This window comes from Mauremys reevesii, linkage group 6, assembly GCF_016161935.1.
Source record: "Mauremys reevesii isolate NIE-2019 linkage group 6, ASM1616193v1, whole genome shotgun sequence".
NCBI classification, from domain to species: Eukaryota; Metazoa; Chordata; order Testudines; family Geoemydidae; genus Mauremys; species Mauremys reevesii.
Window position 1 is genome coordinate 64446724 of NC_052628.1, and position 17922 is coordinate 64464645.

The window sequence follows — 17922 nt, forward strand, 5'->3', positions numbered from 1 at the left end:
CCTAACAGACTGTTAGTCTATAAGGTGCCACAGGATTCTTTGTTGCTTTTACAGATCCAGACTAACACAGCTACCCCTCTGATACTTAAAGCCTCTATTTTCAGCATTTATAACTTCTTTTGTAGAAATTCACTCGGAAGAATTTTTTGTTGCTTTTCCCTTCCAAGGAGTGGCTTTGATATATTTTCTAATTGTTTTAAAGAACTTTCAACTTTTTAGTCTCATGTTTTAACAATATTTTCCACCCCATGTAAGGTGTAAACTTAAATTTCCCATGAGGTTTTTCTTAATTTTAAATAAAAGATTAGCTTACAGACAGAAGGAAACAGGAACAATTAAAGTTATAAAGTCATAGCTCAAGTTAATCTAAGGGTAATTATTACTGATGCACACTATTTATTTGCCAAAAGCCTAGCAATATTACAGTTCTCTAACTTTTAACAAATACAAGTTCCACAAACTGAACCTACAAATAAATTATCATTCCTTACATACTCGTGTTTTTGTTTGGATTTTGTGTGCCCATGAGCAATGTTCAAATGCTGCACACCTGTTTGCAAAAGTATTGAAAACAGGAATTCTATATCTCAAGCAACCAAATTAAGGAGCACATTCTGACTTTATCTACAAGAAAAACTGAATAATGCCCTCATTCATTTATAATGTCTCACTCTCTACTGTTAAAAAATATGACGGATGCACCAGAAAATAAGGGTCAGATGATTTGCCCAACATAGACAGAGACACCAGTTTTTAGTAGTTCTTTCCCTCCAAACTGCTATGAATCATCACTGACTACAATTATTCAATACAATGGGTTAATTTTGCTCTTCTGAGATTTACTGCTGTTATATGGTATAATGAAATTACCTGTCATTAATGATCCAGTTCAGACAGAGATTGAGGGAGCTAAGGTTTTTGCATCTCTTCACTATTTCCATCACAGTTTCATTATCCAGTTCTGTGATATGACGTAGATCCAGGCTGGAAAGGTTTCTTAGCTATTGAGAGAAATACAATAAAGAGGAAAGTGTCTGAAAATGTACTAATATTCAGTAAGTACTGACACATTCTGTTATAAAAGCTTTTACGCCTTTCTGGAATCATGTGCAGTATAAGACAGACAGGCAAGATGCATTGCACTTAATGAAAAGCCCTTCTCACCTTTCTGTAGAAAGGGTTTAGAATAGTCAAACATAATACAGACATCAGCATGAGACAACCAGATTTTTCTTTAATTTGAGAAGAGTTTATTACCGAAAATGTAATATAATTAAAACTACAGAGTAACTGTTTGCTAGTATTGTATGGGTCCTATAGCATATCTATAGTTTATAGTGCTTTAGCAGTTCTATTATGAATCCCTCCTCCTCCCCCCACATTCCCTGCCCGGGTTAGTACCTGCAAAATTCTTTTGGCTATATGAAATCAGAGGCTTCCAGCATTTTCTTTTCTTCAAATACTAAAATGTTTCTTTGATGGTGGTTTAGTTGAAGGCACATAAAGTTAATGCTTTCAAAAACTTTTTACAACCTTAGAACTGAAATATGTGACTTTGACTTTTAAAGTTAATCTTTGCAGGACATCACATTGCTTGTCCATGTTACAATTTCTACATCAAGTCCACAATTTCTAGCTGAGCTCAAGCGTATCTTTTAGAAAGACATCTAACCTTGATTTAAAGACTACATGATAGGGAATCCTCACATCCATTGTTAAGTAGTCCAATGCTGAATTATCCTCACAGACATTGGTCTTCAGTATTTTCAACCAAAAGCATTCAAAATTAGACTCTTCAAAATGTTGAGATTGACTTAAAAATTAGGGGGTGGAGGCTTGTGGGGTAGGGTATTTGCCTTCTGTTTTTTGAGCCTTTTGAACAAACTTTAGGTCACATTTTCAAGCTTTTCTTTGCAACCACAAGTGCTAGAGACATTGTTTTTTAAAAAAAGAAAGAGCTGGGATGCAAATATAATCACTTAATTCCAGTAGCCAAAGCTTTAAGAAAATAACAAATATTGTGAGTCTTGTGATAAAAACGCAAGAGTTGGCAATACTGTATCTTGTTATATCTTTGGACTTGTCTACACGGTGTAGTAATACGCACTAAGGCTGTGTGATTTTTAACGCTCACTATAGTGTCATGCATTAAGTGGTCCTTGTAGACCTGCTGTATCCATCCTTCACTTAGGTGCACACTGAGTTCATCCTTTTTTTTTACTTTTAGAGGGAAATGCTGAAAAATATTAAAAAATGGAAATACATCAGGTTAATGTTAAAGTTACCCAGGCTATATCAGGGAACAGTTAGTGCCTATGTTACTGAGTAGTAAAAATCAACATCCCCTGTAGTGCACATCCCCTATCCCACCATGTGGACAAGCCCATTCTCTAATGAAGAGGTCTCTACTATCTGAAAGCTTCTCTCCATGTAGGTATTTATAGACAGCAATCAAGACCACTTAACCTTCACTTTGATCAACTTAGTTTCTCTGACCTGTCACGAGTTTTCATATGGAAATGTGATTTTCATATTGACAACTTCCCTTTAAATCAGAGCCTTCTTTCAAATTCATTGGGATAGGAAGGATACCACTAAAACACTCAATCTTCCTATAAACAGTAGCCATTACTTTTATCATAGTAGTTAACTGAACCCTGATTAAAGTAGTCAGACCTACATAAAAAATTGTGCTGTCTGTTTATTGTGTTCTCTCTCTCCTTCTCTCTCTCTCTCTCTCTCTCTCTCTCTCCAGGAGCAGGCAGCTTCCAGCTCATTCTGGACAGAGTGATCTTGTATAAAGAGTACTATCTTATTATACCTAACAATCTAAAATACTACATTTTAAAATTGTTATATCTGGAGAATTTAAACAAATATCTGTCCACCAGAGTAGGGCTACACAAAATTCAAAGGCACACAGAACATAATCCTGCCTTCCTGGGAGTAGCACAATATGACAAATGATATAGCCTGGATAACTTTAACATTAACCTGATATATTCCCATTTTTTAAATATTTTTTCAGCATTTCCCTGTAAAAATAAAAAAGGATGAACTCAGTATGCATGTAAGTGAAGGATGGATATAGCAGGAAGCATATTTTGAGCTAATGTACTCAAGTTGCCACAAACTCCTCAGACAATGACTCTCAATCCTTTTCTTTCTAAATACACTTAGTCATAGTAACTTCTAATGTTTAAAAAAAAAGCTGTCTGAAATAATCTCTGGCATACTCTGGAACAAATAATTGCATTTAGGTAATACTGACATTTTAATTAAATTTACCTTCTCTGTATGAAAGAACAGTAATCCTATTCAGTGATTTAAGTCACCACCAAGGATTTGATTAAGTAAAGGCTCACAACTGAGATCATATAAATTGTTCACTTCAGTAGTTAAACACTAAGTCAAGATATTTAAAAGAAACTGGGGACTTAGAATGCAGGCAATCTTTAGAACTGGTGTAACCATGTTTTATTCCACAAGGTCTAACTTTCTCCAATTTAAAGTTTGAAAAGAAATTAAATAGATTTATTGCCAACAAAACTATGCTGAATAAGAGTTAAATTCAGGGTCCCAGTCCCCAGTAATGGGTTGGATGGAGGATATTTCCTCAGGGCGTGGGGAAAAGAATGCTACCCCCAGGTTGCAGAGCTGTTTTGTAGAGGTGAGTGACCGTATTTCCCAAAGGCAAAAGGGGACATCGCACAGGGCTGGCCTGAGCCGCTAGCCTGAGTCCCTCTCCCCGCGTGAGGGGCAGGCAGTGCTTGGGCGAGCAGCAATGCACATACTAGATAGGGTGACATATTTCCCAAAGATTGGGGCTGGCATTGCTGCTCACCCAAGCCTGCCTGCCACCTGTGTGAGGCCCGATTCCGTTCATATTTGTGCAGTAAAACTGCAATGACTCTGCTGCTACTGGGACATGGATTCGCCTCAACTCAATGGTTCGATTAGATAATCTGACACATTATTGGCCTTAGTAATAATTTTGGGAATAACAGGCCTTGTGACAGTCCACTGAAGTCTTATTTACACTAGTCATGAATTTGGATGATAATCCTAATTAATGGTTCCCTTCAAAAATTTTCTGCAAGCAGTGCAACTGGAAAACTCAATGCCCCCATTTAGTCAATCAACGGCATGCACAAACAAATCATTACAATAATGTTTATATTTCAATCCAAATAAATGTACATCCTGCAGCAATATTAGAAAAGACGTTCTCATCCACTTATAACTGAAGAATGGATCTATACATTATGACAGACTGTTGCCTGGTAATAGTTCACTGCTGTTTTCTGAATAAATGTTTTTGCATGGAATCACTCCAAAACCCAGAAAGACACAAGGTCTAAAGAATAATCAAACACACATACTTGCCCTAGCTCTTCACTGTAGGAGGGCTGCTAATCACCGATATACCAGCGTCCCTCAATGATTAATTTATTGAGGTTTTCATATGGTGCTCATCATCACTGTATCTGGGTGCCTCACAACAGCTCTGAGAGGTAGACAACTATCCTCTTATCCCCACTTTACAGATGAGGAACTGAGACACAAAGGCTGCCCAAGTTAACACATCGAGTATGTGGTGGAGAATTAAAGCCAGATTTCCAGAATCCCAGTCCATTGCATTAGCCACAAGACCATCCCATGAAGGCTGAGTGTCTTAAAGGGAAGGAAATAACTCTGTTGGGCAATTCAGCAGGGCATGTGCACCATACCACAATAACCAAATATCCACTCCTGGAGGTAATAAGGGACTACATATTACAAGACGTGAAGGCCAGCCAAAAGCACTCTTTTTTTCAAGCCCCATTATGTTTACTCACAGATAGCAATGTTGCTGGCTCTTTTTTTCTTCATGAGTTTAATTATTATTTATTGTTTTACAGTGTCCAAGAAAGGGCACCACTTACTAAAGATAAAAAGACACAATGTCCGATTTTCAGAGGTGCTGAAAACTTAAACAGCTCCCAATCTTACAGCTTCCACGGACTTAAACTGGAGATTTGGGTGATCAACACTTCTGAAAAATGAGGCCTATGATGCCTACTTCAAGTGGCTTACAAGTGGGGCACCAAGAGGACAGGGTCAACTCAGGGAAGGAAGGATAGTGGGTGTCAGAAATCAGAATACACAATTTCTCAGTAAAGTCTTTTTGCTCTGGACCAGGGGTTCTCAAACTGAGGATTGGGACTCCTCAGGGGGGCAAAAGGTTATTAAATAGGATGTTGCAAGGGGTCAGCCTCCACTCCAAACCCCGCTTTACCTCCAGTATTTATAATGGTGTTAAATATATAAAAACATGTTTTTAATTTATAAAGGGGGGGGGTGTCGCACTCAGAGGCTTGCTATGTGAAAGGGGTCACCAGTATAAAAGTTTGAGAACCACTGCTCTGGACGGAGAGATTCCCCAAAAATTGGGATTAAATTCTATCCCCAGTGAAGTCATTAACAAAATTGACATTTAGTTCAATGAAGCCATGATGTCATCCCTTGTTTGCACAGTCACTCCATGGCCACTTCACATTTATAGTATGTCTATACAGCAACTAGATACCCGTGGCTAGCCCATGCTAGCTGACTCGGGCTCCTGGGGCTTGGGCTGTGGGGCTGTTTCTTTGCTGTGTGGACTTCCAGGCTTGGATTGGAGCCTGAGCTCTGGGACCCATCCCGCAGGTGGCTGGCATGGGCCAGCTGCTGGTTTTCCTTTGTTGTGTAGACATATCCTTAGAGATTACCATCATTCCACCATCCTATTCAACATTATACAATTCCATCATCATTTCCTATTAATTGTCATATCCTCTTGTTCACAGGTAGCCTACTTGGTTCCCTGACCAGTGGAGAAGCTTAGACTTATATTTATCATTGTTATTACTATAAATACACAATGTACACTTCCTCACAGATCTTAAGGGATCCATTTAGCTAGTATGAATAGGTAGTTCCAGGCTCTTCAAGCATCATTTATTCCAAGCTACTTCACCATTACTATCTTTGGGGCACTACAAGTGAGTGAACGGTCTGTAAGAACTATAAGATGGGACACATCAAACACTCTATCATTAGGGAACGTGTATATATTTTAGGATTGACTTGAGCCTCACTACCAGTTCTCACAGACAGACCAGAAGGAATATGAGCTATGGGTAAAATATTTAAAACGCACCTAAATAACTTCAGAGCCTAAGACTCAATGACCTTCAATGAGACTTAAGTGCCTAAATTCCTAAACCGCTTTGAAAATGGGATTTAGGTTTCTAGATGACTTACACACTTTGGAAAATTTTACCCGAGATCATCATCCTATAATGATTCATTACCAAGACAGCTCACAACAGTCAAGGTGTATCACTCCCCATGGAAAGAGCTTTCTATTCTGGGAACACAGCTCTTTCTTATCCAGTACCAATTTCTGACAATCCACTGCAAGACCTTCTCTCATGGGCTCTCCTTCAACAGAATATGTAACTTGGACCTTTGACATCAGGGACCCCACCTCAGCTGCTATAAATGATCCCTAGACCATTGACAAATGGCAGTTGGAGAGCTTTTTATGGGTGCATCTGATGGTGTAGCAAAATTTCCTAGGATAGTCAGAAAGTTTATATCTATCCTTCTTCCTAGTGTGTTCTGGAGTTGGTTGCTATCAAACACTCACAGAATTCCCTTTTATTTCAAAACCATGTCAATGGTAAAAAGTGAGGCTCACAACTGGGATTTAACAGGAACTCAACCAAATTACATGAGAAGGTATCAGAGGCAGGTCCTTGGACCAACTAGTGACTCTTATCTATAATATGTAGTACAAGCAAATTAGCCAGAAGTAATTATTAGTCACCATGGGAGCAAAGACCACAAAGGAAACAAGTGTGAAATGTTTGGTCTAATAACATACAGAACTGGGTCAAACTGAGGTGGATTTTTCTGGAAAGTGAGCATGATCTGGTCAGCATTCCTTTTACCTTAGGTATATCAGGGTGCCAATACTTCAGCTGCCACTAACCAGGAGCGGATGCAAATCTCATCTGTGACTCTCACTGGAAAGCCATACCACACAATCATATTTGCTAAGGATGTCCTCGTTTACAAATAAGCCAACCATTATGGACTGTTTGGGGCATGGGAGAACCCAATAAATGTATAAGGTTTGAGTTGCTCAGACATCAGTGGTGGGTCTATTGGCTTTATTAGTGCCTAGTTCAGCTGAGCTACAGTGGAGCCTTGTGGTTTCTTGACAATGGGTGATATACAAATGGAAAAGAAAGGCCATATCCCTCCTGATCTAACTTGTAAGGACTACATGGCAGTGGCCATTAGCTATTAGGGAATTGTGTTAAATATATTTCCTGCAATTTTTATCACTAATTAAATTAGAGTGTAGTGTATGCTCTTTTGTCGTATGCTCATGGCATTCTCATTTGATTTTAAAGTATTTTGTAAAGCATAAGTGCCACAGTGTTAAGCTCCCTGTAAGTCACTAATACTATAAATGTATGAATAATTGGTAATACAGTAGCACTGCTACTACTACTTAGCATTTACATAGCATCTTTAGTTTGGGATCTCAAAGCACTTTATATTTGTAAAGACTCAAAAAAACTCTATGAAGTGGATATTATTGTATTTTTACAGATGGGGAAACTGAGACACTGAATTACAGTGGATGATGTATTCACAGTCACACAATAAAGACAGTAGGAAAGATGGGAATAGAATCCAAGGTTCCTGGCTCCCAGCCCTCTACTCCAACCACCATATATGCTGCAACACATTATAAAGACTTAGTAAAGAAAAGCTGTATAGAATTTTCACAAACTGTGTTCAGTTTTCCTTTTGTGTTTCATGTTTTACAAACAGGAGAAAGAACCAACAACTTTACAATAACTCACAGGGTAACAAGGGACACAAAACTCCAAAGGACTAAGGATATTGTAGGTTTTTAGTTGCACAAGGTTGCAGAATATCTTGCAAAACATTTATTTATATTTGTACCTGAAATATAGAAGAAGAAAATAATTGTCCATGAAAGATTTAGAAATATTGTCTTGAATCTTTTAATTAATATAACCACGCTAGAATCTAGGAATTAATTGTTTAAACTGTACTTTGAAGATCTGCATCTGAAATCTTTGTGCAAAGTATTTCATTAACACACATATATTAACTATAATACAAAAATAAATTCTCATTCCACTGAGTTAGAAACCACTCCAGCACCAAGAGACACGATCATTTCGCTATTTACATATTTGCTCTTAGAGCATAGAACATTAAAAACCCTTTCTAAACAGTTGGACTTTTGATCTGTCAGGCATGAATCTTGAGTGCTCTAAACATACCAGACTTTTAATCACTGTCAGAAACAGACAGTGCAGAAACAGAATATTCTATTAATTAAGTTTTGCATCTCAGAGCATGAGAATGAGTATAATTCTCCTCTGCCTTCTGACAGGCAGCAATACCCTCTTACTTTTAGGATGACTGTTCCTGCAATTAATCCCTCTTTTCTCCAACATTTACTTCCAAAGCTCAAAACTAACTACCAGCAGCAGTCAAAGTGAAGCAGAAGCTGAGTTCTGCATTCCCCCCACCTTCCCCCCAAGAATGAAACAACTCTCTCTTACTCTTCGGCTATTTCTACACTGCACACTAATGGTGGTGGCATGTTGGACATGTGTTACTACACTGAAGTGAAAAACAGGCTGCATCTACACTACCTTATATAGCTACATGTGTCAGTGGAAGGCTCTGGTTGGGGGGAGAGAGTAAGAAAGGGTCAGCAGGAGGGAGATACCAGAGCCTTTCCTTGCTGCCTTCCCCTGCAGAGCTTTTCCTGCTGCCAGAGTCTTTCACTGCAGAGGAGAAAGCTGTGACTGCTCCCCACTGCTGGAGTCTTTCCCCACTTCAGGGTACTACTAGAGCCTTTCCCCACCTGTGGTAGGAAAAGACTCCAGCAGAGCGAGGCAGCAGGACATTATATTGCTAAAAATCACAGTGTAGATGGGGAGAAACTGCTTGGGTGAATAGAGAACCCTGTAGGGTACACACCCGTGAATTATGGAGTATCTACTAACCTAACCAGTGCCTCACCATCGAAATTGCTATATATACACTTGTGCTTGAGAGGTGTGTTGTGTATGTACTCTAAACACCACCAAAAGGCATGTGCAGTGTAAACATACCCTTTCTCTTGAAACAGAAAGAATGGTACAAATAGAAGAATTAAAAACATGAAAAGAAAAAGAAAAAGAGAAATCTAGAAAAGAAGGAAATAGCAGTTAATTCAATTCAATTTACACATATATGCTGTACCGCTTGCACTCTACTTTCTAGGTCAAACTTTTGTTGCAGGAATAGAACTCGTCCTTTTTTTGTTCCCACTTTAGTTTAAGATATTTCTGACTCTTAAGCTGTAAAATAACTTTAAAAAAACATGAAGACATACAAATTAGAACAAATGTTTAGCAATCTGAACTATACTAACACTAGCTCCACCTCCTTCTGAAAATCCAGTGGACGGGAACTGTTATATTAAGAAACAAACATCCAATAACAGATTATGTTCCTGTATTTTCAACAAATCAATCCTGGATTGAATATCAATCCTAGAACCCAGTGCTGAAGTACAGTGACAGTCTGTATAAAATGAAGGGTACGGTACATGAGGAAAAAGTGTTGTCCTTGACTCAGATGTTGAAACTAAAATGTGCCTTTGGGTTTAGAGAGACACTTGCAAGGGGGGAAGGTCAGGTTCTCAGCCCTATTAATTTGACAGTTTGCAGTCTAGTATGTAGCGTGTCTATGACCTACATTAGAAAGGGAAATGACGGGTAGAGCAGTGGGAAATGAAATCTTTAGACCACAGATGGTGTTGGAGGTGGGGCGTTCCAAAGACAGAGCTACAGTTGGTGTAAATACCTAATGGTTTTGAACTAAAATACAAATTTTAAAAACTTATAAACAAAAAACTTTTTAGTTTGAGACTTTCCTTAAGTTTGTTAAAAAGGAGATTTCATGGATGTTAGAAACTTTGTCTTCTATCTCGACAAACAGTACAATGCTGAAGTTACAGAGATTACAATTTCTTCCACTGTACATAATGGATTTAGGGTTGAAAAAAGAACTAGATACATTCATGGAGGATAGGTCCATCAATGGCTATTAGCCACAACAGGCAGGTATGGTGTCCTAAGCCTCTGTTTGCCAGAAGCTAGGAATGGGCGACAGGGGATGGATCACTTGATGATTACCTGTTCTGTTCCTTCCCTCTGGGGCACCTGGCATTAGCCAATGTCGGAAGACAGGATACTGGGCTAGAGGGACCTTTGGTTGGACCTAGTATCACCAGTCTTATGTTCTGGTGGAGATTGAAAATTTCCAGCAAGGTCAGCAAGCCTCAAAAATTCCATGGAGAGCTGGGCAAAAGATTTTCAGCAGATAGTAAATTAATCAACAAATGCCATTTCAGAGCAACTAAAACGATTAGTTGAATTCCACCCTAATTTGCAAATAGTTTCAGATAAATAAAAAATGAGGAAGAAAAGTTTGAAAAAGTAAAAATGGTTTGTTTCCAGTTCATTTAGAAAATGTCAGTTCAAATTGACCCATCTTGTTTTGTTCAACACAAATGAATTTTTTTTCAGCAAGAAAAATGTAGAGGGGAAAAATCACTACATTTGAAAGAAGCAGATTTATTTTTTCCTTTGGGTATTGTGGTTTGGCCAGCAAACTGAAAATCAATCAATTATTTGCTCTACTTCCAGGAGAATTCTTTCAAAATATCATTAACACAGAGGTTAAAAAGTGTGTGAAAAAGAAAACCTTGGAAACTATGCCTTGTTTGGTGACTATTAGAATTTCTCTTTCATTAATTAAAGCAGGACCGATTTTCAACTGATTATCATGCCTTCCTTCCCTATAGGACAACCTACCACTTTTATCCCCTGCATACAGATCATGTGTTTCTATCCAGGTATCAATGGTTGAGCATGGTTAGTGTATAAAAAGTCCTCTCTTTACTAAAGCCACCTGTATTGTTACTTCAGAAGAATGTGTGGCCATTGCATCGGACAGACGGTTTGGTGAGTTTGGTGAGACAGACGGTTATGATGAGTTTACGATTCATTTTTTCAGATTTTCAGATTTCTACTGTTTTGGCCACTACTGACCCACTGCTTCAGCTGCAAAAGCAATTACATAGCCAAATACTATCACCCCAATTTAGATCTTGCATCCATTTTACACCTGTGTGATTCTACTGACTCCAATGCTGATTTATAAATGTGGATTTTTGGATTCCAAGGGGTGCTGCGCAACTTGGAGGAGCACATCCGTTGACCTCCAGAGCATTCAGCTAATATCCATTTCCATCCAGCAATCAGGGCCCCTGACTGACTCCTCCCCCCAGTGAAGGAACAGGTACCTCGAAAACTCTGGAATGTCAGGAGACAAATAATTGACTGTGGTGGGCTCTGCAAGTGGCTTAAATATAAAGAAAACAGAGACCACCCCCTTTGGCCCCTGAACCAGATGGCTGATGCAAGCACGGTGTATGTGGTGGCTCTGCTGGAGAAAGTTGCTGCAGGCGCATTAGATATCAAGGCCACAACGGCCACAATACAATTGACTGTTACCTTGATTAACTCCTCTTTACAAACTCTGACAGGACAGGTGAATGAAGCAGAAAGGAGAATATCCTCAGTGGAAGATCATGTACAAGGACGCTCTACCCAGGTGAAAGGAAGCCTAACAGACTTACCATCTCCTAAATCTAAAAAGAGGCAGACTTTGAAGAAAGGGCTCACTGCAATAATTTGAGAATTACAGGAATACCGGAAGAAGCAGAGAAAGGCAAACCACTAGAATTTGTTCCCTGGCTTTTTACAGAAGTGCTCAGTCTGCTGTATGATTTTAAATATGATTTAGAAACACACATAGGTCCTGGGCTCCTAAGATGACCTGACAAGCCAAAGCCTCATGAACTGATTGTCAAATTTCTCAGATTTACTGTAAAAGGAAAAATAATGCAGCTAGTTCATGAATACACAGAACTGTTTTGGGGGATGTCACAAAATACAATAATGATTTCTCAAGATTTAGCAAAAGATGTGGTTGAGGGAACTTGCCAAGCAGTTAGGGCTCCAATATTTTAAAGAAGTTTCCAGCAGAGTTCTACATCAAGGTTGGGTGATGAAGTCTATCTGTTCCAAAAGCAATCAGAAGCAGAAATATTTTTAAATAGCCTGCAATGAATTAAGCATCTGTTCTAGTTTATGCCAAGTTTACTTCCCAATCGGTATGTCTGCCCTACTTGCACGTCAAAACTTATCCAGTGACTGGGACTATTTAACTTATTTGGGCTCTCTCTTCTCCACCAAGCATTTATTTTATAAACTTTTGGGACATAGATATCACATCTCATCAAATGACTAAAAGTGAAGTACCCCAGAAAGGTTGTTAAGGGGAACACCTCATCCTAAATTGATCTCATAGAGAATTGACTGTGAAAAAGATTTATTTAAATTGTGTATTAACAATACTTAGTGCCTTTGTGCCTGTATTTGTGTTGAGTCAATGAAACATTTGACAACATCCCTAACTGGATAGATCAATATGAAATATTTGTTTGTGATTATACACGATGTATGTGATAGCTCAGCACAGAAGAGATCACAGCAGCAGTTCAGCTGCCTGTTGCTCTGTAGGAACCTGAGAACTCTGATTCCATCTTTTAAAATTGGTCTCAGTGAGACACCTTGCTGTGTCACCTCATCTAGCTACTGGTGGGTCCTCAAAGCCTGGTGACATGACATTTGATGTGCTGCAAGGATGAGAAGCAGCTTTCCTCCTGGTATGTTGTCATGGAAAGATGCACAGGAGCCAAGTAATGGAACTGTGACCTGTATGGGCTAACGGAGCAGAAGAGAACAGCGATTGCTGAGCTACATGGACTAGTGATTTCTGCCATCCCTATCAGCTCCTACTTCCTCTCTATTCCACTGCTTATTCCTTTCTCCACTTTCCCTACCTTACTCTCCCTTCATACCTCCCCGGCTCCTCTTATTCCATCTTCTATTTCCCCAATTTTTTCTCCTCTTGCTTCATCCCCTCTCCCACTAAGCCTCCTGTCAACTTCTTCAGTCCCTTTCCCCAAACTAACATTTTCTATTAGCTCAGACCCTGAGTCCATGGACATGGAGTATGAAAATTGTATGGAAGAGTCACTGGCTGAATTGGACTGGGAGTTGTGCTCTTTGGTGCATAAAATTACAATTTGTGAAGCAGCTGAATTTCTCCTGTCAGTTATATAATCATTTAATATGGGGAATAGAAATGGAATGTTTGGTTGTAAAACAAAGGAAGGGGAGCATGTGGCCCTGGGAAAATAATCCCCACAACATACATCATCTCTCACAGTGCTCCAAGCTGCACTACCAGTTCTTTGGTGTTTGGTTTGGCAAACTGAAAAGATTACAATTAGGGGATCACACACGAGCATATACTTGACATTCCAGGTGAATAAATATCACATTTGTGGACTCTATGCTCCCTTTCTATCTCCTTACAATGTGCTATTTCTTTGCTGTCTGGGAAATATAGGATACCTGTTTTTAAATAGTGGGTATTGATGAAGCTCCTGGCCTTGATGGTGTGTCTCTCTGGCCCGCACTCTCTAGAACTGATGATTGTCAAACATGTAATGCTGTAAACTAAATTAAACCAATTGCTGCTTTTTCATTATGATTTACTTTTTAAGTGGAGTTACCACTCAGGAGAGACTGAGAAAACACTACACACCAAAGAGAGCCCAGCCATGTTTGGCAATAGATCACGTTATGATGTATATGTTATGTATCCTGATGTTTTTACTTTAACCTGTCTTTTTGGGCTCTTCCTTCCCCCTCTCCAGAGCTCTCTCCTATATACCCTTATTACACTCACTCTTCCGCACCCCCTTTCACCTCTCTCTAGAACACCAGTACTCAAGAAAATTACAACCTACATGAATGTGATTTGTATCAAGCTCCTGAAGGCAGCTGCAAACGTTGATATATCAGCCCAATTCCCCTGCACCTACCCTATTCCCTGGAGGTTGGCAAGTGGCGATCATCTGGCAAGACAATCCAAAAATTGTGGAACAAACATCTGCAGCGTTTTAGCCACAGATTCCTTCTTCCTCCCTCTCCCCTTCTCTGTGGGGAGTGTTAAAAGAAAAAAAAGTGTACTAGTTATTATAGAAAGCAAAGGTAGAATGTGACTGGGTAGAAGAAGCAGTGTCTTGCTGCTTCTCATCCAAATACAGAGGAGCAGCCATACTCTTCCGTAAAGTGCTACCAGTAACAATGTCAAAGTCAACTTCAGATGATCAGGGGACAGATTTTTAATCCATAAAGTCATGGTAAATGAATCTGAAATAATCATTGCTGTGTGAGCTTAACCTAGATGATTCTAAAATCTTTCATATATTATTTACTAAATTATATGGAGAACCCACACCCCCATTATGATTTCTGGCGATTTTAATTAAGGAGTCAATCCTTTTGTAATAAGGGTCATAAATTAACCAAAAATAGAATGGCCTGGAATTGCACATTAAAGTCCTGGGACTATGTGATATCTGACAGCTCATCCAAATGAGTAGGAACTATTCATGCTTTTCCCCAGTACATGAGTCCCATTTCCATATAGATTATCTTTGATCTCCAGGGACTTGGTTAATTCTGTAATTGATTCTTCCATTGATACCAGTTGCTGTCTCTGAGTATGCCCTTATAAAACTCTTCAAATATCAAAAGAACCGGATAAGAAATGGCGATTTAGATGGACATTTATTTCTTCACTTTTATTAGATCCCCATTTCAAAGTTCTTATTGAAAACGAAATTGGCCTGTTCCTAGAGATAAATGAACCTTCAACAGCTTCTAGCAGGCTATTGTGGGAGATGCTCAAGGCCTATTGAGAGGTAGAATTATTAGTTTTGCATCTGCCTAGAGAAAGGAACATGGAGAAAATATGAGGCCCCTTGAGAAAAAAAGTAAATGAGCTTGATTTTTCTTATGCCACAGTCCCATCTCCAGATAGGTTATGATCCCTGATCAATTGTAGATATAAATTCAACAAGCTATAGTTAGCAAACACTGAATTCACCCTATTTCAACTGAGGCAGGATATCTGGGTATCAGATGAAAAAGCAGGCAAGCTGCTAGCATACCACATAAGAAAGAAGGCCTTTGCATGTAGAATCACAACCAGCCATGACAAACATGGTAAATTATATTTATCACAAAGATATTAATAAAGAGTTCTTTATTTTCTATAACGATCTGTACAAATTAGACAAACCCTTCCACAAGAGCTTTGGATCAATTTATCAAAATATTAATGCAATATTAATGTTGAAACCTTGACACACCCCCAAACATAGGATGAGTTAATTGAGTGATTAAGAATATGAAAGTAGGGAAAGCCCCTGGGCCAGATGGCTTCTCAGTTAAATTCCATAGACACTTCCTTGAACTTCTGTCTGACAAGATGCTTGAAATTTATTTAATTTAATATTTAATCAATCACTTATAGAGGGTACCCTTCTGCCTATGATGAGAAAAGCCTTAATATCAGTTATTCCTAAACAAGGAAGAGATGCCACTATATTCCAATTATAGGTCAATTTGACTTATTAATAGTGATGTCAACATATTGCCAAGAGTCCTGGCAATGAGACTGAAAAAGGTTTTGGGCTCTATCATACATCCAAATCAAGTCAGGTTTGTCAGAGGCTGCCATGGCTCTGTTAATCTTTGACAACTTATTGATAGTATAGCAATGAAATATGACGACCCCAAACCATATGCCATTTTAGTCTTAAATAAAGGAAAGTATTTTGATAAAGTGGACTGCAGCTATGTTTTATACCCTACAAAAATTTGGATTTGGAGTTGTGTTTAGTTCCTGGATCCAACTGTTCTGATCTCACCTAACCTCCCACAACATAACCAACAATGTGACTTCGGCTACCTTCAGCCTCTACAGGAAAGGGTGTCCTCTGTTTCCATTACTGTTTGATTTGGCTCTTGAACTCTGGCAATAACCATATAGGCAGGGTCGGCTCCAGCTTTTTTGCCGCCCCAAGCAGCGAAGCGGGGGGGGGGGGAAAAAAAGGGGGAAAAAAAAAAAGATAAAGCCGTGAACGGTGGCACTTCGGCGGCAACTCTACCGCACCGATTCATTCTTCGGCAGCGGGTCTTCCCTCCAAGAGGGACTGACGGACCCACCGCCGAATTGCCGCCAAAGACCTGGATGTGCTGCCACTTTCCATTGGCCGCCCCAAGCACCTGCTTCCTTTGCTGGTACCTGGAGCCGGCCCTGCATATAGGCTCTTCCAACATGGTTCCATGGTAAATAAATTGATGTTATATGCAACTATACCCTTTCGTATGTATCCAAGTCAGAAATCACAATTCCAGCCCTCTTATCACTAATTCAAAAACTTCTATCAATATCTGATTACAAAATAAATTGGGGGGAATCAGAACTATTGGAAATCTTCCAGGTGAATTTCTATAGGCAAACTGATGCAATTATGAACCTATCTATAAAAGTTCCAAGAAATATTAATAAACTAGTGATAATAAATTTAGATCCTGTACTTGAGCTGTGTCAAACAGTTAGTGACACAAATAGGTCGCATCCTCTCTTCCTGAGCCTATGGGAAAGTGTTAACACAATAAAAATGAATATTCTGCTTAGGCTCCTCTATACTCTAAGTGGCCTATCCATATATATTCCTTTGTGTTAATTAAGAAAATTTAATAGCATTATCAGAGCCTTCCTGTGGGAAGCTGGTCAATGTTCACAACTATTGTTTAATAAAACTCCAACTCCCTAGAGGCAAAGGGGAAGAGGGTTGGGCTCAGAGGCCTACAAAATTACTCGTATGCTTTTATGATATCTCAGATGTCAGATTGGTTCCAGCATGCTAACACTATTATAATCATGTGGGTGGAAACTTAACATGTTTTAATGCATCCAATTCCCCCCCAACTTATTCTGTCCCCATGGGTTCCTTGGTTCCTCTTTTTGTCCAATGAAGAAAAAATTAGCTGCATACTGTGGTGGCTGCACAAAGGATTTGGGCTATCCAAGCAGAGATGCAGCAATTTAATCCGTGCCAGCGTGCAAAAGCACCTATTTGGGGCAACCCAGACTTGCAAATTGGGAAAAAAAACCATGATTTGGAAGAACTGCCTGAGCAGGGGCATCATACACATTTCCCAATTAGTCAGTAATGAGGGCTTTGTCTCTTTTCTAATATACTAAAGCATCATTATGACCTGCCATCCCCAGTGGAGTGGCAGTACTTACAACTACGAGTATATCTTCACTTGCAGAGTTTTTGCGCTGTTAGTTTCACCGGTGAAAGTAAAGTGCTGGTTTGTGTACTCACTTAATTTCTCAGGCATCAGAGAGTGTTTACATTAGCAGCACTTCCACCACCGATGAGAGCAGCACTTTAGGGCAGCTATCCCACAGTGCAATTCTCTCCAATTTGACGACTGGTCTTGTTGGGGGTGGAGGGAGTGATCATGGGACATCCTGGGTCCCTGCACAGCCTCCTCTCCCCAAACACTGATAAGCTCCAGTAGCTCAGCATTGCTCTGAACAAGGGATCATTTGCTCCCTGGAGAAGGCATTGTCACCTGGCCAGATAAGTGAGCACTTGCCAAGAAAATAGGAAGGGGAGTTTCAAACTTCCTGGGGCTTTACACGGGGGGTGGATGTCTGTTTACCTGGCAACAGAGCAGAAGAGCTGCTGGCTAGAGTGCTCACCGAGGCACGGTGGGATATCCTCTGGAGGCTAAAAGCTATGTAAACAGGAGAAACGTGTCTTCACTTGCAGATCACCGCAAA

The 17922-nt window shown here is 39.5% G+C and overlaps 1 protein-coding gene across 8 annotated transcripts in view; it reads right to left on the reverse strand.

The window, feature by feature from the left end:
- Positions 1-17922, reverse strand: part of FBXL17 (F-box and leucine rich repeat protein 17) — a 464738-nt gene that overhangs the window by 292420 nt on the left and 154396 nt on the right. For all 8 annotated transcript variants that reach the window (XM_039544561.1, XM_039544560.1, XM_039544563.1 and 5 more), the window contains exon 6: positions 871-1001. In XM_039544561.1, the coding sequence (XP_039400495.1) occupies positions 871-1001 (131 nt within the window). The remainder of the gene's footprint in view (positions 1-870; positions 1002-17922) is intronic.